A 22,556-nucleotide genomic window follows, 5' to 3' on the forward strand; every position below is an offset into this window, starting at 1 on the left:
ATATGTAATAACCTGCTATAATGATGTATGACATGGCAACCATTAATAAACTGAAATTAAGCAATAAACACACTCAAATTAAATCAAAATCCCCTTACCTTAGATTGTAGAACAAACTAGGCAAAAGAGAAACCCAAACTCACATTCAAACTTCACCAGAGGAGGGGGTAAACAGTCTTAATAGATATTAAATAACATGAATTAGACATGGAAGAAACCCTAGGTTATACCCCTAGCAATTAGGTTCAAAACCATCACAATAAAGTGAATCAGATTCAGGCCAGGTCCAACTGGTCGACCGGATTCAAACCTGCAACTCCATCCGGTCCATAAAACAACATTGGGGGTTTTGGCTGTTCTTCAAGGATCTTAACATGCATGGCCATAAAACTCAAAATTGGTTAAGGGGAAAGGAAGGGCACACTAATTGGGTTATTCCAACTCATTTGCATGGTTGGTTCAAGATCATTACAACAATTTGCTTAAATTCTTAAGCATGGGCTGAGATGAACTAAGAACTCAGCAAGAACACCAAAGAGGAAGAGATTTTGGGCAGAATCAAAATCTGGTTGGAAGGCCAACCAAGGTTTGAGATGGAGCAGAGGCTAGCAGTCCCAATCCAAGCTTTCCCAAAGCTTCAGCTCCAAGTTCAAGCAATTCCAAAGCTCTAGGTCTCCTTCTCCCTTCTTATTTTCTTTCACTTCTCTAGAGCAGAATCAGTTTTCCTTGGTTTTGTTTGGTAGGAAATGAAGTCTAAAGCTAAATGTTTTCTTATATAGCTAAGGCCAACTAAGGCTTGTTTGGTATAGCTAGGACTAAAAACAGTTTATGAAATTTATTTCTTTAAACTAATTTTATATAGTAATAACCACCTAATTAACTATATTCAAGTCATAAGGGTGATGTCACGTGACATAAGCAGGAATCCAGTTGGGGTTATCTACGTGAAGTTGGATTCCACACTAGGGATGTGGGTCCCATAAGAGGAAATTACCATTCTGCCCCTACTATACTATTTAAGTAAAAAAAAATACTATAAATCTACATAGAAGAAGGGATTCTCACCCATAATTCAGCCTAGAATAGAGTGAGGTTCGCAGGCTATCAATCCGGCATGCCAAGCTTATGTGTTGTCTACCGCTAGACACCTCAGACTCATTAGAGACTAAGTTAGTTGGTTGTTCGGAATGCCTTTATAGACGAGTCACGAGATTGAACCAGAACCTGAAATCACACAGGTTCCAAAAGTTCAAATTTATAACGGGTTTCACATGGTGCAGTCCTATGCTTTGGTCCATACAGAGGAGACTCGTAGGACTGCTATGCTTCATACTCCTACGATTGATAGGTCTATCCTACAGGCTGGTTCCAACCCTGCTCCTACTACTATTGATGCTTCTTTCTACTGATTCCACTTCCACCAAGTTAAGTATGGACATTGCAACAAGCCTTATAACACTAAGGCTACTTGCTGGAAACTTTATGGGAAACCTGCTGACTTTGAAGCCAAAGGTGGTCGTGGTAAAACTAAAAACAAGGCTAATCATACTGAAAGTGTTACGACTGCCCCCACTTTTGAACATAGTCTCCCCAGGAAGAATTACAAGCTTTCAGGCGTATGTTACAGGTTTCTGCTGCTTCTATTACATACACTCCATCAGGTTCCCACTTTGCCCATTCAGGTATTTCGATTGCTGGTCATTGTGCATCGGTTGTCTCTTCCTCATGGATTATAGACTCCGGTGCCACTGATCACATGACATGTTCTTCCAGCCTCTTTCATACATATTCTCCTACTTCTGGCAAGGATAAAGTCCGGGTGGCTGATGGCTCCCTCTCCATTTCAAGAAAGGGTTCCATTAGTTGCTCATCATCCTTTACCTTGTCTTCAGTATTACATATTCCCAATTTTACTACTAATCTTCTTTCCATTAGTAGTCTTACTAAAGATCTGAATTGCAAAGTTACAGTTTTGTCCCACTCATTGTGTTTTTTAGGAACTAGACATGGGCCGAACGATTGGATGTGGTAAAGTGCATGGTGGATTGTACCTGCTTGATGATGGTCGTCTTTCTCTTACAACATTACCTTCTCAATTGTGTCAGCCTCCTTCTTTCTCCTCTAAATTGCACCAATGGCAATCTAGATTAGGACATCCCCTCTTAGGAACTTTATCTCATTTATTTCCAGATTTGGTTAGAAATTGTAACGAGGAAGAATTTTTTTGTGAGGCTTGTGTTTTGGCCAAACAGACACGTTCATATTATCCTATTTCTAATAAAAGATGTTCTTCCCTTTTTTATTTGGTTCATACTGATGAGTGGGGTCCAAGTCACAAAGTTTCTATTACTGGACATTGTTGGTTTGTCACCTTTATAAACTGTTATTCTAGAACTACTTGGGTTTACCTGATGCATACAAAAAATGAAGTTTTTTCAGGTTTTCAGCATTTTCATAAGATGGTTCAGACCCAATTTAATGCCACTCAAAAAATTTTTAGAAGTGACAATGGGACAGAGTATATGGAAGATCAGTTCCAAAAATACCTTGCTGCCCATGGGATTTTATATCAGATCAGCTGTGTTGATACTCCAGCCCAGAATGGTGTGGCTGAGAGAAAAAATCGCCATCTCTTGGAAGTGGCTTGGGCCCTTATGTTTGTTCGAAATGTTCCCTCCTTTTTTTGGGGGGATGATGTCCTCATTGCAACATAATTGATTAATAGGCTGCCTACACGGGTCCTTGATTTTAAGTCCCCAGATGAACTGTTACATGGTTCTTCTTCTTTTATTGTTCCCCCTAGGGTGTTTGGCTGTGTTTGTTATGCTAGGGACACTAGATCTCCCAGTAAACTTGAACCCTGTGGTCTCCGCTGCATTTTCTTAGGCTACTCTGCCACCCAAAAGGGGTACAAGTGTTATTATCCTCCTACCGCCGTACTATGGTAAGTATGGATGTTGTTTTTCATGAGAGCCTCTTCTATTATTCGTCCCAACCTCTTTAGGGGGAGAGTTTCAGTGAAGATGTGTTGAACATAGAACCCCCCCCCTCGGTATGTGCATGATGAATCTGTTTCTGCTCCTGTTCCTCCCTTTACTTTAGGGGGAGATGTTCCTATACAAGGGGAGATTACAGATAATAATGAAATTCCTGCTCAGGGGAAATCACTCCAATCCGGAAAACCATTGGTGAATTTTAGCGGAGGATTGATGATTCCAATTTGAAGGTCTATACAAAGAGCAGAACCAGACATAAGCAGCTTCAATCCACTACAACACCGGTACCTATCCAAGTGCCAACCCCGGATCCTGAACCTACTTCTCCATCTGGTAATACTTCTTCTCTTGACCTACCTATTGCTGTTCGCAAAGGTATTAGGGCTTACATTCAACACCCTATATCTCATGTTGTTTCCTATGATTCCCTTTCTCCATCTTTTCGTGCATTTGTTTATTATCTGTCTTCTGTTCGTATTCCTCAAAATTGGAAGGAAGCTCTATTAAATGGAAAGTGGAAGGCAACAATGATGGAAGAAATGGAAGCCTCAAAGAAAAATGACACATGGGAGCTTGTGGTACTTCCACCAGGGAAAAGACCTATTAGGTGTAAGTGGGTGTTTGTAGTGAAACAGAAGATGGATGGCACTGTGGATAGATATAAGGTACGACTTGTGGCAAAAGGGTTTACTCAGACATATGGCATTGATTATTAGGAGACCTTTGCCCCTGTTGTAATGCTAAATACTGTCCGAGTTCTATTATCTTGTGCAGTTAATCTTGGATGCGATTTACAACAACTGGATGTGAAGAATGCTTTTCTTAATGGAGAACTTGATGAGGATGTGTATATGGATATTCCACCAAGGTTCTCTTGTGACAAGACTCAAGGCAAAGTTTGTAGATTGAAGTGTGCACTTTATGGGCTGAAGCAATCACCTCAAGCATGGTTTGGCAGGTTTCATAAGGCTATGATTTTTGTAGGCTATAAACAGAGTAATGTTGATCACACTCTTTTTATTAAGAGAGTTGGTGAAAAAATCACTGTTCTTATAGTCTACGTTGGTGATATTGTGGTAATCGGTCATGATGGTGATGAAATCAGTAGTTTGAAGAATTTTCTGGGATAGGAATTTGAGATTAAAGATCTAGGAAAGTTGAGGTACTTCCTTGGAATTGAAGTTGCTCGGTCCTCCAAGGACATCTTTCTCTCCCAAAGGAAGTATATTCTAGACTTGCTGACAGAAACTGGCCTGTTAGGATGTAACCCTTCAGATACTCCTATGGATGCTAATGTTTGTCTTAAAGAAAAAGAGGGTGAATCTATTGATAAAGGACGATATCAAAGGTTGGTAGGGAAGTTGATTTATCTCTCACACATGTCCAGATATTGCTATAGCCGTGAGCACTGTGAGTCAGTTCATGCATGATCCCTACTCTTCCCATATGGAGGTTGTTCTTCGTGTCCTTCACTATTGGAAGTCAGCTCTAGGGAAAGGCATTCTCCTGTCTCCTCATGACCACCTGCGGATAGAAGCCTATACTAATTCTGATTGGGCTGGTTCTCCTGACCGGAAGTCTATTTTTGGGTACTGTTCTTTTTTAGGTGGCAATCTTGTCGCTTGGCGTTGCAAGAAGCAAAATGTGGTAGCTCGTTTCAGTGCTGAAGCAGTTTGTGCTATGGCACAAGGTATTTGTGAGTTACTATGGCTAAGGGTTTGCTACAAGACCTTGGTGTTCCTATTTGTCTCCCTATGATGTTATACTGTGACAACAAGGCTACAATTAGCATAGCACATAATCCAGTACAGCTTGAACGTGCCAAGCATGTTGAGGTGGATAGGCATTTCATCAAGGAGAAGTTGGAAGAAGGATTGATTTATGTTCCCTTTGTGAAGTCCATGATCAACTTACAAGTATTTTCACCAAGGGACTGTCTAGAAAGTTGTTTCATCCTGTTTTAGTCAAGTTGGGTATGATTGACATATTTGCTCCAACTTGAGGGGGAGTGTCAAATAATGTACACCAGAATACCGTGGGGGAATTCTAGTCCTTTTGTGCTTATATTTTTTATGTTCTATGTACTGCTGACTCTACTAGTTAGAGTTAGCTAGAGTAGGGACAAATATGTCCTTTAGGATGTAATTCTGATATTATAAATATATGGCTTGCTTGGTCTAATTGATCATTCAAGCATTCATTAAAATTTTGTTTTGTTAACACTACTAGCCCACCTATCTTCTACTGCGTCATTGTGTTATTTTGGCTTTTGCTAAATATTATGGCGAAAGGAATAACGCATTGGCAGAGGTTAGGGTGGTCTATGAAGCGGTGTTAATGGTTGTTCACTTAGGTTATGATCTGTTGTAATATGGCTTCAAGGGTATTTTTTTTCTTTGGGGCTATTTCTGTCCTTATATCTATTCTAGAATGTTCTCTCCATTATTATAAATAACGGTGGGCTGGTGTCTAAGGACGTAAGACATTATTCTCAATTCCCACATGGTATCAGAGCTAGGATCCACATCAGGATCATAACCCTAATGCCCTCCATCACGAAACCCTAGACCATCCCTACTGTCTCCCCTTCTCTCTCCTTTCTCGGTTTTTATGCCGTAAACACAATTACTACCGTCTCCCACCATCGTCTCTCTTCTCTCAGTTTTAGCACCGTTAGCCACCACCACCATGTCTCCGTTTCTCCCGCTCTCAGTTCTAGCACCGCCAGAGTCCACTGCTAGATGCCCTCTTTTAGCTGTCCCTTCACACATGGTTGCCTCTCTCTTCACCCTTGGTAGTGAGTTATCTCCCACCAAGGGCTTTCACCTACAATGATCTAAATCCCTCATTCAATCGGGATTCGTTGGTGATTTTTTCTAGGATCCTTCGTGTAGTGTGTGCAGTGTTGATGTTTTGTTGAACATGACTTGACCAGCAACCATGGTGTCTGATTTGATCACCACCTCTTTTGGACAGGAAGGAGTTAGTCAGCAAAACTTTCCTTCATTCCCTCTTAGCTCCATCAAACTAAATGGGAGCAATTACTTGATATGGTCACATTCTTGTAATCTCGCGACTGGTTCCCGTCATAGTTGCCAGGTGCTTTGTTGTGTCGCATTGATTTTGGACCCTCTTCAACGCCTTGGGTCGCCTAAACGCCATGACAACTATGGTTCCCGTGGCTATTCATGCTACCTGACAAGGAATCTGCTATGCCTTCTACTGCTGGAGTTGCTTAAGATAAATATCTGGTAATGTCATATCTCATCAACTCGATGGATCCCACCATTGCCAGGGGCTATCTTATTCTAGATGCTGTTGCTAAGATCTGGAAGACAGCCAAAGACACCTATTCTCAGGTTGGTAATGCTGCCCAATGCTATGAACTCTAAAATAAAATTCATGAGTCCAAACAACAAGAATTATCATTATCCCAGTATTATTCAACCCTACCTAGCATGTGGCAAGAGTTGGATTTCTATGGGTCTTTTACAACTACATGTGATACTGATGCGACTGCATTCAAAAAATGGGAAGACAGTCTCCGCGTCTGTAATTTTCTCGCTGGTCTCAACATTGAGTTTGATCAGATTCGGGCTCATATCCTGAATCGTGATCCCTTTCCATCACTTGAGCAAGCTAATGCCCTGGTGCAGTCAGAAGGTAGTCGTTGTAATGCCATGGTTCTTCCGGTGACAAAGGAACGATCATCCCTATATTCTGGCACACAAAATTCATCACATGGATGTCTTTCTTGTGGTACTTGTGATCGTTATACTTCTGACAGAGTCCCAGTGAAGTGTTATTATTGTGGAAAGGAATGACACACTCGAGACAAGTGTTGGAAACTGCATGGGAGTCCCTTTGATACTCAAGGTTGTAGACAGGGTTGTCCTCCTTCGGCCAAGGCTCATCATACTGCATTCGAGGCATGGTTCAAGATTTCGCGAAATATCACCGATATATCGGGATATTTCAGAAATCTCGGCAGTACCGAGACGAAATGGCAAGGCGAAATGGAAAAAGTTCATATTTCGGTGATATTTCGTGATATTTCATGATATTTCTTGTGAGTCTTGCACTCTTGTGACTTTGTGTATTGACTATTGAGTAATGAGTATTGACTATTGAGTATTGAACTATTGACTATTATGGAGTTTATGAGTTATGACTTATGAGTTATTTTTGTTTCATTACTTTGTTTAAATTTCTTATATGTCTTTTAGTACCTAATCAATGTGTATTTAACTATTTATACATCAAGGTCGGCGACCATATACTGTCAATTAAGGGTGCAAACCCAAAATACCACTTTGAGTTCATTTTGTTTGCAATATGAAGGTTTATATGTGTTAATTTAGCTTAAATAAGGGTGTACACGAAGTATTAGGCCTTAATATGGCCAAAAACCCACCGAGATGGAGTGCCGAAATATGGCAGAGAAAATACCATAATTTGACGATATTTCGGTATATTTCGGATATTTCGGCCATCTCAACCAGCCCGAGATACCGAGATATTGCGAGATTTTAAACTATGATTCGAGGATACAACTACTTATCCATTACTTTCTCAAGAGGAGCTATAGACCTTGCGTCGTCTGATGACCAGGCTGGACTCATCTTCACCAGCACCGTCTGCAGCTTCTGCCACATCCTTGCCAGTGACCTTTGCTCCATCTTCCTCTTCCCAATCAGGTATTTCTTTTAGTGGCCATTGTGCCTCAGTCGTATCCGTTTCCTGGATAATTGACTCAGGTGCCACTAACCATATGATTGGATCTCCCACTCATTTTTTTCAGTATTTTCCTTTATCAGGTAACAATAAAGTTCGTGTGGCTGATGATTCCCTCTCTACTGTTTCTGGAAAGGGCACCATTAAGTGCACTCCTTCATTCTCTCCCAAAGGAAGTATGTTCTAGACCTACTCACAGAAACTGGTTTGTTAGGGTGTCATCCATGTGACACTCCCTTAGAAGCTACTACTCGTCTGCAAGAGAAAGATGGTGATCCTGTTGATAAGGTTCGATATCAACGACTGGTGGGAAAATTAATTTATCTCTCCCATACCAGACCGGACATTAGATTTGCAGTAAGCTTGGTTAGCCAGTTCATGCATGATCCCTACTCTACTCATATGGCGGCTGTTCTTCGTCTTCTCCATTACTTGAAGTCAGCTCCAGGAAAAGGGATTCTTCTCTCACCGCATGATCATCTTCGCATCAAGGCTTACACAGATGCTGACTGGGGTGGGAATCTAGACCGGAAATCCACTTCAGGTTATTGTACTTTTGTAGGAGGCAACCTTGTCACCTGGCAAAGTAAAAAGCAAAATGTGGTGGCAAGATCCAGTGCTGAAGCTGAGTTTCATGCCAATGTGCCATGGCCCAGGGCATATGTGAACTTTTGTGGCTTCAGAGTCTGCTCCTAGATATTAGTGGTTTTGTTCATCTTCCAATGATGTACTGTGACAAAAAAGCAGCAATCAGCATTGCTCACAATCTAGTGCAGCACGACCATACCAAGCATGTGGAGATTGACAGACACTTCATCAAGGAGAAGTTGGAAAGTGGGCAGATTTGTATACCTTCTGTGAAGTTAAGTGATCAACTTGCAGATGTCTTCACAAAAGGGTCAAGTGGAAAGTTGTTTCATCCTAGCTTAGTCAAGTTGGGCATGCATGATATATATGCACCAACTTGAGGGGGAGTGTTGAGATATGTAAACCCGATAAGGGTATTTTGGGTATTTTCTATGTTTTATTTCCTTTATTTCCCTCTCTAGCTATCATAGTTGGCTATGGAGGGTTATATTTGTAATTCTGCCCTATTAATGAAATCTATAAGTAAAGGGGCTGAGTGAAGACATTATTCACTCAAGTATTTCAGCTCTCAATCATTCTTTCTCATCTTCTAACAATTTGGAAATTTGAAGCACCAATCAAAGTGCACTTCTATATGTGGAAGAACGCCTCTAGATAAGATTCTCATAGTATACCATCTTGGTCATTTACTGATGAAGTAGTTGTAATCCATGGGTTGTGGTTATTCTTCCTTGCCTTATTTGGTGATTCCTGGGATTTCCCAAGAATGATGATCGATCTTATTAGTGTGTGGGACATCTGCCACATTCAGTCCTGGTAGGTGACCTTGTAAATACTCTTGGCCATATACAGCAGTCTTCGGAGAGAACAGACTGCACACATCTTCAAGAATGAGTTAAGTATGAATTATGGTTATTCAAATTTTTCTTGCTTTTATTGTATCTTGATTTTCTGCTTTCTTGGGGGTTTTAAGCGGGGGCGTTTCTTTTATTGCTGTTTCAATTGGAATCTCATGTATTGGAAGCCTCTTCCTGTTTGTTTAGGCTGTGGGTGCTTTTGTTGTAGCCTCCTATTTTGGTTGTTGTAATTGCTAATTGGTGTTGGTCTTCTTATCTTTTTTGTTCACTTACCTTGTTTTCTTAGTATACTGCCACTGACTAAGTGTCCCATTCTAGGGCATTCCATTTTTTCATTCTGGTGATGAGATTTTACGCTCGAAATCACTTGATCGTGACTCATATAATTCGGGTGATTGGTTCAACAGGTCAACTATTTCTAACCCTGAATTACACTATTATTTTTTATTTAATGTATTTCCTTCTAGAATGAGGATGCCCTTGCTATTGCTTGATTTATTAAAAAATTATCCTCGGTGACAGTGCTGCAGTGCTGTGATTAAAATCTAACCAAGGGTCTTAAAGTCTTTCCAATTTTTTTCCCCATTTCCTTCCTTTTTCCCCTCTTATCATCACAGAATGAAAATGACTTTCTTCTTCGTGTTTGACTTCTGTATTTTCCTTTGTTCAACGTTGCTTTTCACCCTTTCCAGACTAGACTTCAGCTATGAAACAAACAATTGGGGTGTTGGTCTTCCTCCTAAGGGAAAAAATGAGAAGAACTGGCCACTGTAAGTGTTTATTACTTTTCACTTTGTTGGACATTGTCAATTAACAATTTTTTTTTTATTAGGTCATCATAGTTTTTCAGAGTATTTAAGCATAGAGGTTGTTTCCTAGTTTAGGACATCTAACACAATTTTTCTACTAAAGGTTTTTGAATCTAACTTCTTTTCAGGATTAAAACACGTCTGGCAGATCCATCCTTTAAGCCTAAAAAAAGTCACATAGTTGCTGCAGTAGAAAATTTTTCTAACATTTTAAGGATTAGGTACTCTTCCCCACTTCTCCGTTTGAGGACAGCAAATGCCATCCAGGTGAGATGTTAAAAAAAAAAAAAATTATGTCTATGTTTTTTTTACCTCTGCAAAAGAATGCTTCAGATCAGTCTCTGCACTTGCCATCCAATGATGTTCAGGCTTCCAGCCTGATTTTGTAACCATTTTTTTTGTTTTTGGGCTTCCTAGTAGTTTGAGTTCAAATAAGGTCAGCTTGATCTTGATCTGATCTAGTGATAGGTCTCCTGAGTTCCAGTCTGACCTGTAAAATCTTGATCTTTGTCCCTTGTGCCGTATGTTGGAGATTATGAATTTCAAAGAATAGAAGAATATTTGAGGGGAAAAGAAGATGGATCAATAGGTTGTGTGCGAATATATTGTTAGTTATTGGAAGTTATGTAATAAGGGTAGTTTAGGAACTAGCCTTTTGTCTAGTTGTCCTATTTTGTAATTTCTAGCTTTTTATCTTTTTTACCTTTTACCTCCCTAGAGAGGTGTATGTAATTGTTCTTCTGTTGGATTGTATGGGCCAGAATACCGTAGGGGTATTCTGGACTTTTTACCTCTTTATTGTTCTTTATTATTCATTCTAGTATGTAAGGACAATTCTGTCCATGTAATGTTTTTGATTATTATAAATATAGAGCTTGGGGTCAGTCTTAGACATCCAAGCATTCAGCTCTAATTCTGATCCTATTAACATGGCATCAGAGCAGGTTTTGAATTAGGGCTCTCCTCTCCTCCATTCTCAATCTCCTCTTTCTCTTCTCTTTCTCGATCTCCCTTTCCTCTCCTTTTTTCTCTTTTGTTACTTCTTTCATAGGGCAGCACTGATGAGGTGATCCATATGATCTAGTTGCTGCCCTCCATCACCTCAGTCCATGCTATAACAACTTCAATCGATAAGGGCTTGCTCTCTGTTTGTGAAATTTGAAGACTTCATATTTTTGGATTGATTCAATCTCCATTACAAGGAATCTCTCCACCTCTTTGAAGATCAAGTCCTGTGACAGTTTATTAGCCAAGCCTCTATCTTTGGCCAGCACTTCTGAAGATCCCCTCCTTGATCGATTTTTTTCAGGTTTTCCCAAAACCTTGCAAATATCGATCTTAGGGGTACAGCTTTCTATTGGTGCTGATTTTTGGAAGAGTAATTCAGCAGCCCTACAGGCCCACTCGATCCCAATTTCAGCACCATCCATTGCTTTTTTGACAGCCTTCTCCCAAAAGTCGATCTCAGCCATGGTACAAGAATTCGCGATATATCGGAATATTTCGAGCCTACCGAGACGAAATGGTAGCTCAAAATGAAAAAGTATCAAAACTCGCCGATATTTCATGGACTCACGAAATATCGTCGAAATATTGTTTTTTAACTTAAAGTGTCACGTGACACTTGTTTTAAATGCCATATTTCGCAAGTCTCAGTCGATATATCGACCGAGAACTGCTGAAAGCTCAAAGTTCTTCATTTTTTGCTCTTCTTCCTCTCTTCCAAGCATCATCCAAGCCTTGTTGAAGCTCATTTTTGACGTATTGTCGCCGGAAACACGTCGGAACCTCATCTAAGCACATCCTCCAAGGGTTTTTCACTATTTAAGGTAAATCCTTTTTCTTTAAAACTAATTTTTTTGAAATTACTATGTTCAAGAGTTGTTGGATGATGATGAAATATTTATATGGTAGACACCGGAGGCCGATCTACTACCTCACGGTGTCAAAAATTTTTTTACATATGTATTTTATATTTTATATTTTTTGGTTTTAAAAGTTGATTTTCCTATAACTAAAATAGGAAAAAATTAGGGGTTCTATAACTTAGATGGGGATGAATTAAATATATGTTAGACACCAATGGCCGATCTACGGCGTCACGGTGCCGAAATTGAGTTCTTTTTTTTTTTGCAATATGAACGTTTAAATGTGTTTATTTAGCTTAAATAAGGGTGTCCATGAAGTATCAGCCCTTGATATGGCCAAAAACCCACCGAGATGGACTGCCGAAATATGGCAGAAAAAATGCAATATTTCGGCAAAATTTTGGGATATTTCGGATATCTCGGTAGGCCCGAGATACTGATATATCGCGAAATCTTATACTATGATCTCAGCATCATCTGACAAAAATCGATCTCAGGGAATTACTTGTCTGTTGCTGTTTTTTGGAGGCACATCTAATCATCTTTTACATAGTCTCTCCTCCTCTTTCTGGACATTATATTGGAGTATTTAGTGGGTTTCTCATCACCACAGCCTCTGCGATTTGGGCTTGTCTACTGCAATTATGGGTGACTCTGTTACTTCCACTGCTACTTCTGATAATGATGGCCTAGGCAAAACAGACTATCACACTTTTCCTCTTAATCCCATCAAACTGGATGGCTCAAACTACCTACTGTAGTCTCGGTCTGCCTCTTTTGCCATTACTAGCCATGGCCATACTGGCCATATTGATGGCACCTGTGTTATGCCGACTGAAACTGGTCCTCTTCAAACTAAGTAGCTTGCCAACAATGGGGTCCTCATGTCCTACCTGATTGGTTCTATGACTTCAGACCTTGCCCATGGGTTTCTTCTCCTTGATATTGCTTGTCAGATTTGGTTGGATTGCAAGGAAACATATGGGCAGCTTGGCAATGATGCCCAAGTTTATGAACTCAGGAAGAAGGTCCTTCATACTACTCATTACTCAAGGAGAACTATCAGTCTCCAAATACTATGCTACTTTGCGCAGCCTTTGGCAGCAATTGGATCAATACTCTGATTACCACCCTACTATAGTTGCTGACATTACTTCATACAAGAAGCATGTGGACAAGATCAAAGTTTATGATTTTTTGGCTGGTTTGAATGTGGAGTATGACCAGATTCGTGTTCAAGTGTTGGGCCATAAACCTTTTCCCACACTTGAACAATCCTATGCTTTGGTCTCCTCTGAGGAAAACCGTAGGGCTGCTCTGTTACATCCTCCTATCACTGAAAGATCAGCCCTATAGATTGCTGCCCCGACTCCTACTACAAGCACTGTTACTCGTGAGCATTGTCACAACTCTCACAAGCCTTACCACACCAAAGATAAGTGTTGGAAAATTCATGGTAAACCAGCTGACTTTGAAGCTAAACGGGCTGCCAAGAAGAAGACAAAAAATAAGGCAAACTTATGTTCCGCAGCTTCTTTAGTTTAGGTGTTACTTAATTGTTATGAGTCCTAGACAGGGTTGGTTCTTTGAGTATTACTTAGACTCCAACTCTGAATTGTCTATTTTCCTTTATATAGTGAAGAGGTGGGCTGAGGGCTTCTCACCCGATTCTGTTTAGTTATCAGAACAGAGCCTTTGCTTCCATCGAATTCTTCTTCTTCTGCTTCTGCTTGTTCTGGTTTATTTGTCTGATATTGTTACAATATCCATGAATTTCAGCAGTAAAAGTAGATTTTTCTTGTTTTTAGTACCTTTATGATCTGTTTAACTTAAGGTGATGGGAAACCATACCTTCAACAAAGACTTTTAGTGTGTTAGTGGTAGAGTCTTCATTAGAATTGCATAGAGATCTGGTTTATTTCTTCAGTGAGTGTTAACACCGACACACTCATGCATGCATGCACCCATTGAAGGTTCATTCTTTTGTAGAAAAATAGTTTTATCATGGTGTTCCTTGGGCAAGAGACAACACTTACCATATAGGATTGATGCGATGGCTCTTACCACTGAAGCTATGGTGATCAGTTGGTTTGCAAGGTGGAAATGCCAATCTTCTACTTTGCCTGCATAGTCCAACAAAAAGGTTAGCAATTTTCCCCACCTAATAGGTCAACATTAGGTTGTAAGCTTTTAAAGTTCTGTCAAAGACCTTCAGTGCACCAGCCAGGAGGAATAAAAGCTGTGGCGAGAAGGCCTAGAATGACTTGGGTTTTAGTAGTGAGAAAATATGAGTGCTTGTGATTTATTGGATGGTATGGCTCTAAATTAGAGAACTGGCCAAACAAGATTTGTACAGCCAACGCTAGTATTCTGATAAGGCTTAATTGAGTTGACTTTTGTCAAGTTTTGCCGTCTTTAAAATCATTTTAATTGCTTTTGAACAAAATTGATATTATGCTCTGGTTTTCTAAAGTTTATAGGTTATTGGACTGAACCATTTTGTACTTTTTCTAACCCTGTTTTCTGGTAAATAATTTCGATAAATTGACCTAAGTTGAACATTTATTTGAGACAAAAAGAAACCTACAACAAAATAAAATTGAATTCAATTCAGTCTCAACGAATAGATGGTGCTTCCCTCTCTTGTATTGTTCTCCTTTTCCTTGGTGTCGTTTTCCTTTGTGAGAGGTGTAATACAGACCTGCTGAAGGTTTCATGTTCTTTTGGTGAAATAAAAATTTTCATTTATTGTTATGCCAGATTAAATTATGCATTTTGTTTCCTCCTTTCTTTGTGCATCTAATTTAGTGCTTCGAGCTGTTACATGAATGGGCAGCATAATAGGTATGACACCAGATTGAAATGTTGATCTCCTTCTTAAGGTTTAATAGCTTGAAGTGCATCTTTCTTTTTTTTCCAGCAAAGGGTACGGTTCCATAATACTGGTCCCTCATGGGTCCCTGGGGTTATTGTGATGAGCATCGAGGATGGCCATGATGGCATGCCTGGTTTAGCTCAATTAGATCCCATGTGGGTACACAAATTTAACAAATTCTAGGATGGTTACTTAACATGTCATTTTTTGATAATATTTTTAATTCTGTTTGTTCCAAACAGCTACTCCTATATTGTTGTAGTTTTCAATGCCTGCCCAACTGAAGTAACAGCTGCAATCCCTGCACTGCAGTCGAGAACTCTTCAACTGCACCCAGTACAGGTAATTTATTCAACTAAGAAAATATAATCTTCATTGCGCATGTGGTCTTCTTTCCTTTTCATTACTCATGGTCTTGGTGCAGTTGATGTCAACTGATAAGCTAGTCAAGAGTTCTAAATATGAAGCCTCCTCTGGGACTTTTAATGTGCCATCAAGGACGACATCGGTGTTTGTTGAACCTCGGGGCATATAATTGTTGCTCTATCAGCTGGAAAAACTTCAGAATCAGAATCAGGAATAGCACTCAGAGGTTATCCCATCTGTTTGTCTGAGAGGTGGATGTACAATAAAGAAAGGGACTTCATCCAAAAGCTGATCTTATTATGGATCAGTTATGTTGTTCAGTTTTACCCGCTGACAGAAAACTCGTTCTATGTATAGCATCACAATGAATAAATTTTTTAGCGATTCTACATGATAAGAAAAAGCAGAGTTTGTTGATATTCCTTTTAGGGTTTGAGTGGAAAAGATTCAACCAGACCAAAATGTTACAGAGATGAACAGTACCCTATTCTATTGGATTGGAGCCACCATATATTAGGATCCTGAATTTCACAAACCTCTGCTGACTTGTCAACTAGATTGCTTCAAGATATTGCAACTGACCAGCCATGGAGATTGGACATGATCTGGAGATCCTCGGTTGTTAAAGATTAAGCAGCCTACTGTGTATTTCACTCTTTTTTGCATTCAGTATTTCCACCAAGACCTAATCATCATTGTGTAAAGAGATCTTATAATAAATTAAGAGTGTACTGGGTTTTGGGCAGATGATGGAAGGTGATGAACTAGGATCTTGAAGTGTTTTCTTTCCCAGATTCTCATCAACCATCCTCACTGGTATAAGCAAGAATAATGATATTCTTTTGTTATACTTTGATTTTGCCATGCGCCTAGCTCCATTTGTGCTGAAACCCCTTAGGTCTATTTGTCCAAAAAATTTCAGACTCCATCAGACATGCCATTTAGTAGAACTAAATTCCAATCTAGTGAATCAAGTGGGATGTAACCTCTACTTAAGGAATTGTTCCTTCATTGCAAATGGATGAGTGGAAGAAATCACCTTAAGAGGCACAGGCAAATGTTGTCTTTATTATGCAGGTCTGGGGAGAGTTAAAATGTACGCAGCCTTACCCTTGCTTTCACATAGAGGCTGTTTTTAGACTCAAACCCGTAACTACTTGGTCATAAGTAGCAAAGTTGAAGGATATTAAGGATATTTTTTCTGCTTTTATGAGGTTCATAGACTTCCCATATTGTTTATTTATGTCCATATTTTCTCTTGTTGCATGTTTCCATCTGTATTCTTTCACAATGTTGCATTTTTTGTAATCGAAGGAAAGGAGCTGATATTATTTAGCTATTAGATAAGAGTTGGACTCTAGAGAGCTCTTGTACATCAAGTTCTATGACAAGTGTTGCTTACATATGACTTCTTATGAAAGCAGATTATTCACCCCAAAACCCTAAAAAACCACCTCGAATTGTATCAGAATGACCGAACAAAAACAAAAAAAAAATCCAGTTTATCAGCTATAAACTCAGTTGGATTTGGCTTTAATAGAATGAAAACGGTCTCAAAATGAAAATCACGAGAAATTACAGGGGGTGCAGATTGACAACTTCGCTTATATCATTCAAAGATCGCTCCTTCTTTTCATCCCTCCCATTCCCATTGGTGTCATTGCCGGAGAACCTGTAGAAATCTCTCTCAATGCCTTTCCTGTACTTCGCCAATTCATTGGACGAATTAAAACGCCCTTATTAACTTTTCCTGCCACCTTCGTGAAAACCCTTTGCACTCCAACATTTCTTGGTCGGTTTTTCCCCGAATTTGTTTTCTAGGTTACTTCATTTCCGTTACGGCAAACCAATAGTTCTGCCTGATTAACCCCGGCCTTGTTGTCGACAAATGCCGGTGTATTTTCGTTATTAGAGTACCTCGGTGATCTTCTTAGACATGAGAAGATCTCGGCTTGTAGATTTTCTTGACCCATTGAGCGGTTTCACAGAAGTTTCTCGCAGACCATTAGATCTAATCGATCTCTCTTCAGAATATTTCGGAATAACATTTATGGATTTATGGTTGACAGCACAAGAATTCTATGGAGAACATTCATGGATTTTGAGTTGCAGGTCATGTGAAGATGATTTTAGGGTTTTTAGATTCAAGGATAAAAAAATAGCCAATCTACACTGGTCAAGGGTAGTTTAGGGATTTAAATTTATTTAACTGGGTGATATCATCACTTATAAGCATAAAACTAACGTCAGGGACTAATTTGGCATTTTGGGATCTAAACTAAGGGGTGATTTGAGTTTTTTTCAAAGACCAAGGGGTGATCTATAATTTACATTATAAAAAGATAATCTCATCTTCACCCGTTCTTTTCCTTTTTGTTCCTTGTTTTCCCCTTTTTTTTTTCTTTTCTTCTCCACTCTCACATGATAAGTAAATTATTTCTTCCATTAACAGGTAGAGTTCTGTTAATCCATTTTGACACGACCCATCATTTTCAATCCGTACTTGAACATATTTATATTATATAGTTAGTCCCAATACATTTTACTTATTTTATGTTTCAAGTATGATGTAATTATTATTGTTTATTAAATTAATCATTATTTTATTAATTAATCCAACTGATGTGTGGGCTAATATTCAAGTGAGAGATACCAATTTCTATTCGATTTAGAACCGTTGGTATTGTGGTGCAAATCAAAATCCAACCAAAAAGAGAACCTATAAAATCAAAACAGGATCATTTTTCGACATGCGTTTCAATTCAATCGTAAAATGGTCGATTCTGATTTCGGTATTTGGTTTTAGTTCCATTTTGACACCCTTAGTTTCATACATTTTTTTTTCTTTTGATCAACCAAAAACACACAACTTTATTCAAAAAGAGAGGAAGCAAAGCCTCCACTCAAAGAAGGAAAAAGAAGTACAAGAGGTGGAGAGAGCCACCAAACTTGGGAAATACCCAAACGCTTAGCCCCTGAAGTTAACAGATGAGCCTCTCTATTAGAGGACCTAAGAACAAATTTAAAAACTACATGATGAAGAGAAACTAAACGGACTATGTCCTCTACAACAGACTTTGCAGCTCAATCCAAAGAAGACAAGACATTTGACAAACCATTTACAATAGATAAGCAGGTCTAAATAGACAACTAAAGGAAACAAATAGAATTGCAGAGCTAGAAGAATGCCATAGTTTCTGCTTCAGTAGTAGTTGCAAAAAAGCTAGATCAATGCTTGCATGTAGCAGCCACAAAAGAGCCTGACTTTTTGTGAAAAACAACGTCCCTACCACCAATAGAAGAACCAGCTTTCCAAGTGCCGTCCAAATGCATAGCAAAGAACTAAGCAGAGGAAACAAGTGGAGCCGTATCAGCACCTGGCCGAGGACACGGAACACTGGAGCAGGGGTGAAAACACAAAGGTGCCCTTCCATGATAGAAGCATTGACAGTTGAAATAGTACACGAGAGGTCTGGTGGAACATGATCAAACGCCATTCTATTACTAGATTTCCAGATCTGTCATAAACAGGAAGACCAAATAATGTTAAAATCCAACAAATTTGGAACATTTTTATACTTTGTGACCAAAAAATTGAGCCAATCCTTAAAACGCTCACTATGATATTCAGAAGTATTAAAGCGAAGAGGAGATACTAACCACATTGCCGAAGCACACGAGCAACAAAAGAGAGTATGAACAATGGATTCTTCCCCAACCAAACATAGAGGACATATGGCATTAGTAGGCAAGTGATGCAAAACCAAAAGTTTATTTACCGCCAAAGCATTAGAGCTACATCTCCAGACTAACGTTTTTATTTTTGGAATAAATATCTAACTTCCAAAGCCTCAACCAAAAAGGTTCAAGGGAAGGACCCTGGGTGAGGGAAGAATCATATGCAGATTTAACTGAAAAACAACCAGACCGATGAAAAACCCAAATCCAAGCATCACTAGTATAACAAAAAGGGATAGGAACTTGAGATATTACCGAGATTTCCATAGGGAAGAAAAGGGAAAGGACAGGTCTGCCCTTAAGCAAACTTTTCTAAACCCATGAAACATTGGCCTTTGAGGATGCTTCAAAGAAAGAAGACTGGGGAAATACTCCATGCTCAAGCTATGTTAACCAGATAGATGTTTCATTCCTCTTATAGCATTGTCACAGAAATACATTGTTGTAATACATGATGAGATGGACTAAACTCATTTCCCTCTAGTCCAATGGTATACTCAATTCGCTCTTCTTCAAATGCACAAAAAACAAGAAGAATAAGCGGACCAAGAAATTCAGTATAAAAAGGGAATTTGGCAATTTTAACAGAGCTATAAAACTGAAAAATAAGCGGCGCAAGCCGCGGAAACCCCCAAAACCAAAAATGAGACGCCGTTGCCGGGGATCGAACCCGGGTCACCCGCGTGACAGGCGGGAATACTTACCACTATACTACAACGAGTTGATGGGTAAAGGTATATTATAGTTTTAATAATGTCCAATCCTTTTCAAAGAAGAACAACTTCTACTACTTGTGTAGGAAGAAAAATTAGCCATAATAATTAGTACGGAGAAAAGAACACTAACCGGTCATTAGGCGCGGCGTGCACCTGTGCCCAAACACAACCCAACGTGAAAAGATCGATGCACCCCTTGGAAAGGCAGAATGGACCAGGGGTGCGCTGATCTTTTCTCGTTGGGCTGTATTCGGACGCAAGTACACACCATGCCCAGTGACCGATTAGCGTTCCTTTTCCCTAATTAGTATTTAAAAATCTTTGTGTTAATGTATCCATTTGGTCGGTTGATATTTCTATTTTATTATAGGCCTTAGTTGTAAAATTCATTTAGATGGTCTTTTGGCTTACACCCCAAATAATATTGCTAAGGGAGAGGGATCCTTCTGATCCTCCGTGTGTAGTTTCAATCAAAGGAGCAAGGAGGGTATTTAGGGAAACCCGTCAAATAGGGAGTATTTAGGACATTTTTTAGGGGATGCTATAGTATTTCAAGTGGAGTAGGTAGTTTCAGTTTTAAGTGGGTGTCGTGGGAAACATTTATAATCTGTTTCTAAACACTAGCAAATATACGTAGTTGTATTTTCAGTCAAAATATTTAGGTAAGGATTTTCTTCCTGTCACTATGCCTTCTAGTACAATGCTTTACTATGTGCCACATGGAAGTACATGGGTTAGTATATGTGATAGAGGAATAGACAAGCATCTCATTGGTATAATTTCAGCTTAAAATGAGTAGAGGAAGTATCTAAAATTACAAAAGATGTCATTTTGTATTTTATTTTCATCTTCATTTGATGACATTTTGGTAATTAACTAAACCTTTGAATTAGGACTTGAGCAACTTTCCTTCTTACTTTGAACTAAAATTTGGCCATTGACATATATGTGGGGTTCTCTATTACATGGACTTTCATACATAATGGATCGAAAAAAATTGACATGCGATCGATGTAGAAGGTTCCTCGTCTAGGCAATGGTCAAAATGGTTAAATGAACTCTAAAATGACCATCAATATATTTTCTTTTCTAGGCAGAGAACCACCACTGGTACTTATAGTTAAATATCTCCTAATTCCTTTGGTTGGATTTCTTAAGGTTAAAATGTCGCAGGATGTGGGTGAACACGTTTTTCTCAATTCATCGAGACAGGCAGTTACTGTATTTATAATATCGGGTGAGAGATGGGTATGCTAGCAGTGATACCATATGCTAGCACCCTTTGTGTCTCTCTCTCTCTCTCTCTCTCTCTCTCTCTCTCTCTCTCTCTCTCCCCCCCCCCCCCCCTTTGAAGTGACTCTCTTACCCTCAAAGGGAGGAAAAGAGAGATAGATACATGGTGTGCTAGCATACGTATACCGCTAGCATACCCAGTCTTTTCCTTTATCCTTTATTTCCCATATTAGACTACAACTCCCTGCTCCACTTACTACCTCTCTCCCCTCCTACTATACTCTCTTCCCCGCCTAAGAGTTTCAAAATGGAACAGTAACTTTATGTTGAAACCGCAATCGACTGTTTACGATTGAACCAAACCGCACCGCAAAAAAATGATTTGGTTTTGGTTTTATAGATTCTCTTCTCAGTTCGCCTTTGATTTGTACTACACAACTGCGATTCTAAATCGAATAAGAAACCGGAAAAACTAAATTGAAATCGGTACCTCTTGCTCAAATACTAGCTCATGCATCAATTGGATTAATTAATAACATAATAATTAATTTTAAAAACTTTATTATTACATCATACTTGAAACATAAAATAAGTAAAATGTCTTGGGTTAACTATATATTATATTTGTTCAAGTATAATTGATAATGATGGATGGTGTTAAAATAGATTAACAAAACCCCACTTTCTAATAGAACAAATAGTGTGTTTATCATGTGAGATTGGAGAAGACAAAAAAAAATGGAAAAACAAATTTAGGAAAGGAAAAGAAGGGGAAGATTTTATTTTTATCTTTTATCACATAGCTAGGAATGGAAAATATGATGAGTGAGGGAGATCGTGAGAGAATGGGGAAACACGGGAATATAAAGACCTTGAAAACCGAGGATGTCTTCGTTACTGTTTCCCAAAACCAACACTACACAAACCACATGTAAACCAATTGTAAATCGGATAACGAAAATCAAATAGAAACTGGTAAAACTAGACCGTATGCAAAACGATTATGATTTGACTGATTCCTATCCGATTCGGTTTTGATTTCACCTTATTAAACTATAAACTGCACCACAACCAAACCGAATAATCAAAACTGCACCAATTGACACCCTTACCTCGGCCCTATGTTTGCCCTCTGCCCCCACCCCCTTGGATTTGTTCTGGTTTTCATGGTGGCAGTGTGGGACTTTGCTTTGTTTCAACAGATTTTAGTGCCACCGATCCTACGGGGCCTTCAATCTCTACGACAGAGTAGTTTGAGTTCTCCATGGTCACAACCATTGCAAAGCGAGCAGCCAATGCATCACTTTTAAAAAATTCAACCTTTGCTTCAATCCAAACACAGCTTCTAGGATTAAGCATTGGTTCTCAAGAATCTTGAAAATGTCATATGGTGATGGCCCGTCAAAGTATTTGAGGTTACCATCAGATCTGGGAGTGAAGAAAACGGATCTTTTTCATGAGATTAGTGATCGAAATAGTCAGAGAATTCATGGATGGGCTCAAAATTATCTATCTCATGCTGGTCGAGAGGTGTTGTTCAAATCAGTGATCTTTCCAAATGCAAAATTTTTAGCTCCTCATTTTAAGCTCCCCATATCCCTTCACAAGCGCATGAACATGGAACCAGCTGAGTTCTATTGGGGAGGTAAAAAGGGGAAATTGAAAATCCATTGGTTGGCTTGGCAGAAACTTTGTCATTCCAAGGAATGAGGCGACCTTGGGTTTAGGGACTTATCGCTCCATAATAAAACCCTCCTAGCTAAGGTGGCATGGAGG

General features: G+C 39.2%; 1 protein-coding gene and 1 non-coding gene across 8 annotated transcripts in view; one reads left to right on the plus strand and one right to left on the minus strand.

Annotated features, from left to right (window-relative positions):
- LOC122654486 (pullulanase 1, chloroplastic) overlaps window positions 1–15,940 on the plus strand; it is a 125,260-nt gene extending 109,320 nt beyond the window's left edge. For 3 of the 7 annotated variants that reach the window (XM_043848597.1, XM_043848600.1, XM_043848598.1), the window contains exons 23-28: window positions 9,494–9,582; window positions 9,868–9,945; window positions 10,113–10,251; window positions 14,773–14,882; window positions 14,970–15,069; window positions 15,152–15,940. In XM_043848597.1, the coding sequence (XP_043704532.1) occupies window positions 9,494–9,582; window positions 9,868–9,945; window positions 10,113–10,251; window positions 14,773–14,882; window positions 14,970–15,069; window positions 15,152–15,262 (627 nt within the window). In that variant the 3' untranslated portion in view covers window positions 15,263–15,940. Of the gene's footprint in view, window positions 1–9,493; window positions 9,583–9,867; window positions 9,946–10,112; window positions 10,252–14,734; window positions 14,883–14,969; window positions 15,071–15,151 lie in introns of those variants that run through there. The other 4 variants (XR_006331918.1, XM_043848599.1, XM_043848601.1 and 1 more) reach the window with 4 other exon arrangements.
- A 3,540-nt stretch (window positions 15,941–19,480) lies between these two features.
- Window positions 19,481–19,553, minus strand: TRNAD-GUC. Its single transcript has one exon. It is a non-coding gene; the product is annotated as a tRNA-Asp (tRNA).
- Between the last annotated feature and the right edge of the window lie 3,003 nt (window positions 19,554–22,556).

This window comes from Telopea speciosissima, chromosome 3, assembly GCF_018873765.1.
Source record: "Telopea speciosissima isolate NSW1024214 ecotype Mountain lineage chromosome 3, Tspe_v1, whole genome shotgun sequence".
NCBI lineage: Eukaryota > Viridiplantae > Streptophyta > Magnoliopsida > Proteales > Proteaceae > Telopea > Telopea speciosissima.